The sequence below is a fragment of the Chrysochloris asiatica genome, unplaced genomic scaffold (genome assembly GCF_000296735.1).
Source record: "Chrysochloris asiatica unplaced genomic scaffold, ChrAsi1.0 scaffold00052, whole genome shotgun sequence".
Classification (NCBI taxonomy): domain Eukaryota; kingdom Metazoa; phylum Chordata; class Mammalia; order Afrosoricida; family Chrysochloridae; genus Chrysochloris; species Chrysochloris asiatica.
Genome location: NW_006408570.1, coordinates 6,590,697 through 6,600,864, shown reverse-complemented (window position 1 = coordinate 6,600,864; position 10,168 = coordinate 6,590,697). Strand labels below are relative to the sequence as shown.

At 43.1% G+C, this 10,168-nt stretch overlaps 1 protein-coding gene across 1 annotated transcript in view; it reads left to right on the top strand.

The window, feature by feature from the left end:
• Nucleotides 1-6,850: 6,850 nt before the first annotated feature.
• The window catches only part of ARHGAP25 (Rho GTPase activating protein 25), a 66,381-nt gene continuing 63,063 nt past the window's right edge, over nucleotides 6,851-10,168 (top strand). The window contains 2 exon segments of the mRNA XM_006862937.1: nucleotides 6,851-6,907; nucleotides 6,909-7,124. Of these exon segments, the coding sequence (XP_006862999.1) occupies nucleotides 6,881-6,907; nucleotides 6,909-7,124 (243 nt within the window). The 5' untranslated portion in view covers nucleotides 6,851-6,880.

The window sequence follows — 10,168 nt, the reverse complement described above, 5'->3', positions numbered from 1 at the left end:
GAGAAAGAGTGAGTCAGAAGGAGAAAGAGAGAGAGAATGAATTGTGGGCCATGATGACTAACAGGACTAGGACAGCAGTGAGGTCCAGGCTGGTCTCATGTCCTGGTTTGGGGGATGTTGTTCACAGCAGATCACAGGGGCCAGTGGAAGAAAGGCAAGTGTGAGGATGTATGTCTGTATAAGACACAGGAATGATGGGACACAGAGAGCCTCAAGGTGGTTTTGTTTGGCTGATGAAACAGTGAGTTTATGATTCCCTAGTGCACCACAAGGTCAGTTTGAACCACAAGGTTGGTGGTTAAAACTCACCAGCCACTCCTCGGAAACCCTATAGAGGTTCGCTATGAGTGGGAACCGACTTGACAGCACTTAGCAACAACAATAACAAGTGCATGCAGGCATTTGGACAGCTAGATAGATGTATAGCTCAGGAGAGAGGTCTGAAGTGAAGCCAGGTCAAGCTCACCCCTTTTTCAAATTCATTTAAACACAAGGCTCCCAGATTACACTCATATCGACATATTGAAGAAATACCTTCAATAGTTCCCACCAGCTTTGAATGAACTGCTCATGCTTTACCGTCACATTCACGGTTGCTACCGTAGAATTTAAACCAAGGCAAAGTTGAGACCAAAGGTAAGGAATGTTTCAAAAGTAGACACTAGAAGATTTTGTGATTGATTGTCTTAAAGTCTAGGGGTGAGAAGATGGCAAGATGAAGAAAGGAAGTGATAAAGTGTCTCCAGCTGACTTCTCTTTTTATACTTCCTTATACGTTTTCTCTTGTTCCAACTTGGGGCAAAAAGTAGCTAACTTCTACTGCAGAAAGGGAATTATTGGAATTGTGATATTTCTTCAATGTGTCTTCTATCCTTTACCTGAAGACTATGTATTCAGCATATGTAGTCGAAGTGTACAGTTCATCTCAAGTTTATCCTGGTTCGCCCTTGCTCAGGAACATAAAATGGTTCCCAATTCTCAAATCAATGTTGACCTTCTCACACTGCCATCACAAGCCACTTCTTTGGCCTCTCCAGCTGGACATCCCCACTTGATGAAATGCTGTCCTATCTTCATGGTCCATTTCAACCATGCTTTGTAATGACAAAGGAAGTTCTGACCAATAGAACCTTCTATGATGACGGAAATGTTCTCTGTCTGTGCTCTTCAATATGGTAGCCTCAAGGGCTACTGAACTCTTGAAATATGGTAGATGTGACTGAGGAATTGCATTTTAAATTAATTTATTTTACTTTATTTATAGGTACAGGGACTCCTGGTGTGGTGCTGTAGGATCAGCACTGGACTGCAAACCACAAGCTCAGCAGTTCAGACTCACCAGTTGTTCCTTAGAAACCCTATACAGGGTCACTATGAGTTGGAACTGACTCGAGAGCACATAACCACAACAGCATAGGAACATAGCCATTCATGACTAGTGGTTTCTGTAACCAACAGCACAGTGTTAGGGGCTTGTTCTTACTCCCCCTGCTCTAGTAAGAATGAGTTTTGAATTCACAGTGACCCTGATTTCCCGCTTGTTCTAGAGGACAGCTGTCTGCCCAGCTTACTTTCCTGGTCTGCCTGCATCCCCTTCTCCAGCCCACAGCCACATTCATTCTTGAAGGACTAGGAGCATGTACTCAGGGTACAATGGTTGGCTCACAACAATGCCTGCATAATTATTTTCATGATGAGAAATAGCTCTATTCATAGTAACAGCTTTCTTTGTTTACTTTATCCAGGAACAAGGCACACCCACGAAGAGAGATTGTTCAAAGGAACTAACAAGGAAAGTTAGTCAAAACCAAGTCAAACTCAAAACCTGTCCGGCTTTCTTCTTCAATATTTGAATGTCATGATAGGTCTGGTGTTCAAAGCTGAGGAGTCAGGTCAGGAGTTGGCTCTGCAAATGGGGCTGAGAGCTAACAGCTGCAATCTCCCCGGGATCTGGGCAGACTTTCCTGCAGTGGGGAAGTGTGCACTGAGCCACCTGCATTCTCAAACTTGAAACTTATGGTCCAGTGTCCCCAGAGTTGTATCAAATATGTGAAGATGATAACAGGTACTCAGGAAAGTGGTTGGGTGTAGGGGTTACTTGTATCGTTTCTAAAATGTTGTTGTTGTTAAGTGCCATTGAGTCAGTTCCGACCCATAGTAACCCTCTGTAGGGTTTCCAAGGAGCAGCTGATGAGCTTGAACCGCTGACCTTGTGGTTCAAATCAACTGTGCAGTCAAGGGCATTAGCCCATGGTGCCACATATGTAGGTAGATACAAATGTATCAAAGCCACTTTTGGTTAGGTTGGAGAACATAGTATCTTTGTTCAATGCCATCTGGGGAAAGGGTTCTTGTTTTGTTGTTTTTGCCATGACAAAGCTTAAAAATTTTCCCACAAAATAACATCCCATCAACTCCGTTCTTTGCTGAGCTAATTCTCTGCAGGGTCTTCTTGGCTCCTGCTCCCCACCTGCCCCACTTCTTAAGCATTGTTGGAGACCTTCAGTTTCTCATATCCCATGTAGTTGTCCCACATATTTCTATGGGTCTCTAGCAGTAGTGTCACCCTAGAAATCATGAGAAGGCTTCTGATCACTACCACTGTTCGGATGAACCTCCTTCCTGGGTTTGATGTTGCTTCTGGCAGATGATCACTGAGGACACAGAGGACTGAATTGTACTGACTGGTGATGGAGAAGGTGGCTGCATCCACCAGGATGCTTCATTCTTAGATTTTTACCAGAAATTTTGTGTGAAATCCAACTTTTCTGTCTATTATCTGCTCTCTATCTAAGACAGATACGTGCCTTTGCAAGGTACAGTCTTTGGCCTAGAGAGGTACAGAGCTGTCCAAATTCTCACCTCCCCTTTGTATTATTGCCCAAAGCTCTTCTATTGTTCATTTAAATCATTTAGATTGTCTTAGAGTGGGGAATAAGGTGCCCAGGTGACTTAATGGTTAAAGCACTCAGCTGCCAATCAAAAGATTGGTGGTTTGAACCCACCAGCAGCTCTGAGGGAACAAACGACCCTGACCATCAACTCCCATAAACATTACAGCCTGTGAAAGCCTATGAGCCAGTTCTAGTCTGTCCTATAGAGGTGCTAGGAATCAGAAAGGACTCGATGGGATATAACAGCATAGTAGGGGATCAGTTCCAGTGTGCTGTTCATTGACTTGCAGATGAAAAAGTAAAGATGACAGATCACTCAGAAGCATGATCTAAGACAAAGCTCTTACACATGGATGTAAATAAAGCTCCCAGATCATCATCCAAATATAACATTTCTTTATGACAATGTCTGTCAGAGAGGAGGTTGAATTGAGTATGCTTTGCAATTAAGTGTACAACATAGTATGATATGCACAGGTCAGTGGTAGGAGAGGAGACTTGATCGCAAGCTGACACCCAGGATGTTATAATGTAGAAGAGCCCAGTCATGGCAGAACAGTTTTTGGACACACACACACATAAAATACAGGGCCAAAGGACGACCAAAGATGTAAATCGGCACAAGGGAAGTTTGAGAATTACAGGCCAACAAGGAAATAGATAGAAAGGAATCAAAAGCAATGGAGAGAATCAGTAATTGGATGCATCCAAGACAGGAATGTAGAGATCAAACCTGAGGATGGAATGACGTTTTGAAGTGAAGAGGGAAGTTGATGAAGTTTCCAAAGATAATCTCCATTTTGCAGTAGGAAAGAAACTCATCTCTTAATAAAAACATTGAATTACATTTGCTTACCTTTGATAAAAGCATTGTGCAAATGTGTTTTGGCTTCAGAAAATTTGTGGAAAAATTCCAGTATCTTCTCATTCCATTTTTTCATCAACTTTTTGAAACCCCCTTATAAAGTTGTTATTGTTGTTTTAGGGTGCTGTTAATCAGTTCTGACTTACAGTGTCGCCATGTAACAGTGTAGAATTACCCCACAGGGTTTTTTTTGGCTGTCATTTTTATGGAGTAGATTCTCTGGAGCTGCTGGGTGGGTTCAAGCCACTCACTTTCCAGATAGCCGTCAAACACTTAGCTGTTGCACCAGCCTATTGTCATTGAGTCTACTCTGTAGCGATCCTATAGAACAGAGTAGAATTGTCCCATGGGTTTCCAAGGCTAAGTTTTTTGGGGTTTTTTCCAAGGCTAAGTTTTTGCAGAATCAGATTGTCACATCTTTCTCCCACAGAGCAGCTGGTGGGTTGGAACCACTGACTTTTCCATTAACAGCTGAGTGCTTACATACTGTGCCACCCTGGTTTCTCTGTTGCACCATTGGTGGTGGTGGCTGTGTGCTATGGAGTCAGTTCCAACTCATAGCAACCCTGTACAGGGTTTCCAAGGCTGTAAATCTTTACAGAAGCAGAACGTCTCATCTTTTTCCTGCGGAAGAGCTGGTAGTTTCGAACTGTTGACCTTGTGGTTTGCAGCCCGATTTGTAACCACTACACTACCAGAGCTTCTTAGGGCTCCTTATATAAGTGTTTGTTTAATCTCCACACAATTCCATAATAACAGGGGTTATTATGATCCTAGGATTCCTTGGACAACTCAAATACATACTTAAGCAACTGACTACTGACTGACTGAAAGACAGCTCAAATCCACACAGAGATGCCTTGAAAGCAAGTCGAGGTGATCTACTTCTGAATGTTTACAGCTATTGAGAACCATATGGAGTACAGTTTTATTCTGACCCATGAGGGTTGCCATGAGTTGGAATCTAGTCGACAGTAACTAGTGTGCCTTTTAAATGTATAATCCTAGTTTTACAAAGAAACCAGAGATCATTTAAGTTACATAATTTACCCAAGTTTAAAACAGAGTCAAGAAACAGGTCTCCAGCAAGTGATTGAGACAAAATGAGGTGAGAGTGGGGTTAATGTTGTGAATGTTGGGAGATGATAAGAGTAGAATAAAGGTATTATAGGATGGATACAAGGAGCTCTGGTAGTGTAGTGGTTATGAATCGGGCTGCTAATCTCACAGTCAGCAGTTCGAAACTACCAGTTTTTCTGCAGGACAAAGATGAGGCTTTCTGCTCCCATAAAGATTTACAGCCTTGGAAATCCTGTATAGGGTCGCTATGAGTCGGAACCGACTCCATGGCACATCACAACAACAACAACAGGATGGATACACATCAGCAACACTTAACAGGAAAGGATGCAGACACTGGATATTGCCGCAAACAAATCAAACAGAACGTACTACCATCTAGTTGATTCTGAGTCATATCGACGCCATGGGACAGAGTAGAACTGCTCAGTAGGATTTCCAACATGGTGAATCTTTCCATCCTTCTCCTGCAGAGTGGCCAGTGAGTTTGAACTGCCCACCTTTTGGTTGGCAACTCAATGCTTAGCAGCTGACAGTGCCACCAGAACTCCTTGGGTACTAGGGTTGTTGTTGTTGTTGTGTGCCGTGGAGTTGGTTCCAACTCATAGCGACCCTGTACAGGGTTTCTGAGGCTGTAAATCTTTACGGGAGCAGAAGGCCTCATCTTTCTCCCGCAGAGCAGCTGGTAGTTTTGAACTGCTGACCCTGCAGTTCGCAGTCCAATTTGTAGCCACTACGCTACCAAAGCTCCTTGGGTACTAGGGTTAGGAATGATCAAAATTGTCCCTGGGTGGTGCAAATGGCTAAAGCATTCAGCTGTTAACTCAGAGGTTGAAGGTTCAAGTCCACTTAGAGGCACTTCAGAAGTCAGTGATGAACTACTTCTGAAAACTCATCCATTGAAAGCCCAGTGGAGCACAATGTTTCTCTTATACACATGGGGTCTCCATGAGGTGGAATCAATTCATTGGTAACTGTGGTTGGTGATAGGAATTAACAGGTGTGGAGTGACAGCACACAGTCAAGGGGACACGGAGCTCCCATGTGGTCTTCAGGTCTTGCCTGAACTGGCAGGGAAGGAAGGATGATGAGGCTCAGAAGAAAAGATTAAGCTGGACTTTAGGCAGGGTGATAGCTGTGGACATAAACAAAGGAAAAGTTGTTTTGACTTGGGAACTACCAGGGAAACGAGATGTGGAGGTCCAGACCTGTCATGCAATGACAGGCAGGACTTTTGTCTGAAAACGAAAACCAACCACATGATGAGTGTACCAAGGGGTCTGCAGTCAACTTCTGCTTTTGTGTTTTGTTGTTAAACTCTTTTTCCTCTAACCTGCTTGTATGTTGTCATCCACAGGACGTGATAACCAGGTTGGAAATATAATAGGATGGCAGCTATGGTGAGGTCCAGGGTGAGGGTTATAAACACTCTTAAGAGGCAGAGAAATGCTTGGCAGAAACATTTCAAGAGGTGCCAACTTCTGCACATTATCTACGCAGCTGGGAGTGGTAGGCTGCTGCGGGGTCTTCAGGGCAAGGACTGTATTCCACAGTAAAGTCAGCACAAGTACACCTAGCTCCTCCTTAAAGCAGCCACAGTGGGAGAATGCCCTAGCAGTTTCCGGCTGCCTGTGCAGCTGCGTGGGACTCACCCTTCACCCTCAGAATCAGGCATTATTTTCTCTCCTCTCTTGTCAGATACTGACTCCCACGCAGGAAAAAGGAAGCACCATTTTGTCAGATGCTGCGGCCACTTCCTCTTTAGAAGGCTCCAGCCAGCCTTTTGCTTTGCAGAATGAGAAGCCTGAAGGACAGAAGTTGCTGCACTGCGTGTGTGCTGGGCCGTCGGCTCTTGCCTCCTTTGTGTCTTGGTCCAGCCCTTCTCAGGAGCAGGTTCCTGAGCTGTTGCTCTGGGTCACGGAGGATCTTCTCTGATCCAAAAACGGACTTTTGAGGTGGACCTGCCTGCGGTCCCACCTGACTTCTCAACCCCTGTGAGGTTTCTCTCTCACCTTTCCTCCCACACTTTGCACCCTGCTTCATGTCTCTTAGTCAATCTGTCTGTTTGTTTCGTTTCTATAGTTCGATCCCAGAGTGTGATGACTGGAGAGCAGATGGCAGCCTTTCACTCATCGTCATCTACCCCCAACCCTCTGGAAAGGCCCATCAAGATGGGCTGGCTGAAGAAGCAGAGGTCCTTTGTGAAAAACTGGCAGCAGAGATACTTTGTGCTAAGAGCGCAGCAGCTATACTACTACAAGGATGAAGAGGACATGAAACCACAGGTACCATCCAAGCTTTCTGTCCTCAGATCCAAGACTCTCCTCCAAAAAGAGGGGAGCACATGCAGTGACATGGGGGCCACTCAGCTCACATGTAAACCCACAGGGGCCTTCTTACTGGGAATAGACAAGTATCTACTGGAAATGAGATTGCTTTTCAGGCTCACCATTTTCTTAGTAGGTAAACTGCATTGCAAAGATGTTAGTGAAGCTTCATGATAAGCATTGTGATGTACCTCAGAATCAGTTCTCGCAAAATGGTCATGATGGTGGTGATGGAATGAATAAAGGCTCAGAGAGCGCGGATTTGGTTCATGAGAACTGATTTTGTACTTTCATTTATTTGTTTATTCATTCGAGTGAGCGCCTTTTATGTGCCAGACACTGTTCTAGGTATTTGAAATAAACCAGTGAGTAAGATAGATAAAATCCTTGTCCTTGTGGTACTTAGACTATAGGGTAGAGGCTAGAAAGTCAACATATTTTATAAAGAAAATGTCTTGTTTACTAGAATAGGATTAGTTCTATGAAGAAGAAATCGAATGAGTTAAGGGAGATCAAGAGTTTGCGGAGGTGTTGCAATTTTAAGTAGAGCATTCAGACTTCATGGAGTGGGTTGACTTGTGAGTGAAAACTAAGGAAGAGAGAGAAGAGCTAATGCAGATGGTAGGTGGGGAAAGAGCATGCCAGTGCAAAGGCCCAGTGATGAAGTGAGGCTGAAGTGTGTGAGCAACAGCAAGGAGCTCTGTGTGGGTAGAGCAGAGCTAGTGAATGAGAGAATAATAGGGGATGAGGTCAGAGAGAAGAAGACAGAGGTCTTGGATTGAGGAAAGTGGATAAATCATTATAAGGACTGAGAGTAACAGGGAGTCATTTTAGAGTTCTGAGCAGACTCTGTAAAAGAATGGTTCTGGTTTTGGTGTTGAATGATATTCTTTGGGCTGGGGTAGGATAGGAATGTTCTACATAAACTAGGTAAGAGGTTACAGTATTTAGAATCTCTGTGGTATTTGTGGCTACAGGAAAATGGTTAAATTCCAGTTATAATTGGAAAGTAAAACAAGCAGAATTTCCTTATGGAATGGATGGGGCTTAAGAGAGAGGGTTTGGATCCTAAGTTTTGGGCCTAGGTCTCTTTCTTCCACTCCATCAATTCTTCATGGCCACTTGGTATGCAAGAGTGAAAAGGGTGCTATCAGTAATTACCCTGGGACTTCAGACCTAAATTAGATGTTTGGGTAGCCAGTACAGATGGTCACCCTACTTAGAGCTCATGTCTTTGGAGATAGCCGGTTGGGGTTAGTCAGAAGAAACTCTTTAGGTAGGCAACTCTAGTACCTTCTGGAGCCACACACACACACACACACACACACACACACACACAAGCCCCAAGATGGGTGAAGGTAAGAAGTGTGAGGGGTGGTTGATGGGCAGGAGATATAAAGAAATGTAATTGTCGTTTTGGAAGAGGTCAGCTCTCTAAAGGGCATGTTTGGGGTTCCATGACGTGTCAGCAGGCCCCTGGTTAACCAGGCCCTCAGCCTCAGGGTTAGGAGTGTTCCTGAAGGTCTTGGTTGTTATTGTTTTTGTTAAATGTCCTTGAATCAGCTTTGACCCATAGTAATCCTGTATCGTGTTTCTGAGGAGCGTCTGGTGAATTTGAACCAATGACCTCGCGGTGCAAACTGACCTTGTGGTTGAGTGCTTATCCTGCGGTGCCACAACAGGACTTTGGCATAGAAGCCAAGAAGGGCCACACAGACACAATGGTAGATGGGGTTTTATGAATGGGAACCAGAGTACCGTCTCTTTATGAACAACCCAAACTTTGTCAGAATCAATCAAGTTTAGACTCAGACTGTGGTGATTGGTATATAAAGATCTGAAGCAGGAATTCTTCTTGTCTCTAGACAGTAAGGGAGATGGCCATACTGCATTGACCCTCCCAATCAATGGAAAGTACAGCTAGGTGGTATTTCCTTCCATATGTGTATGTAGAAAGTGAGAGTATGTTATGTCAAAGCTTGGGTTGTTTTCTTACTTTTGCCATTGTCTGATCATGTCATTATTTATTTTTATGGACTTCTTTTGTTTTTCTTCTGTAAAACAGAAATAGTCTTATTTTACAGAAGAAAAAAAGTCCATAAAAAATAAATAATGACATAGTCAAAAGGTAAAATAACTATTTTAAGTCTAAGTATCTCCTCCTTAACTCTTGAGAGGAGGAAAACCAAAGACCTCTCAGGATTAAATGAATATAGGATAATCAAGTAAATTAAAGCTTCTCCTAGGATGGAAGAAATGGTTTATTTTTAAGAAATCTATGAATACAGTAAGTACATCCAATCAATAGGCTGAAATCAATAGGTTGAGTGTAAAACTCACACAACCCCTCAATAGATGGCTGAAAAAACATTTGGTTATAAAATGCTTTTTATAAAAAAAATAAAGCTTTTAGGAATAAAATGCTAATTTTTAAGAAAGAATAAGTATGTTTTATGATATACAGATACTTATATTTTAATTACAAAAATGACACATGTACGTGATAGAAAATTCATAAGATACAGAAAAGCACAAAGTAGAAAATAAAAGTGGTACACAATTGCAGCAGAAGTAGTCATCTAAATCTCCACTTTTTTCATTCTCTTTCCTATTGTTGTGGTTATTGTTAGATGCCATCGAGTCGGTGCTGTCTCATAGCGACATTATGCTCAGCAGAATGAAACACTGTCTGATCCTGGGCCAGTCTCACTACTGTTGCCACACTTGAGTCCACTGATGCTGCCACTTGGGCAATCCATCTTGCTGGGGGGTCTTCCTCTTTTTCTCTGACCCTCCACCTTACCAAACATAATATCCTTCTCCAGAGACTGGTCCCTCCTGACAATATATCCGAAGTATGAGAGACGAACTTTGGCCATCTTGGCCTCCAAGGAGCACTCTGGCTTTATATCTTCCAACACAGATGTGTTGGTTCTATGAGCAGCCATGGCACTTTCAATATTTTCCTCCAACACCATAACTCAAAAACATCAATTCTTCTA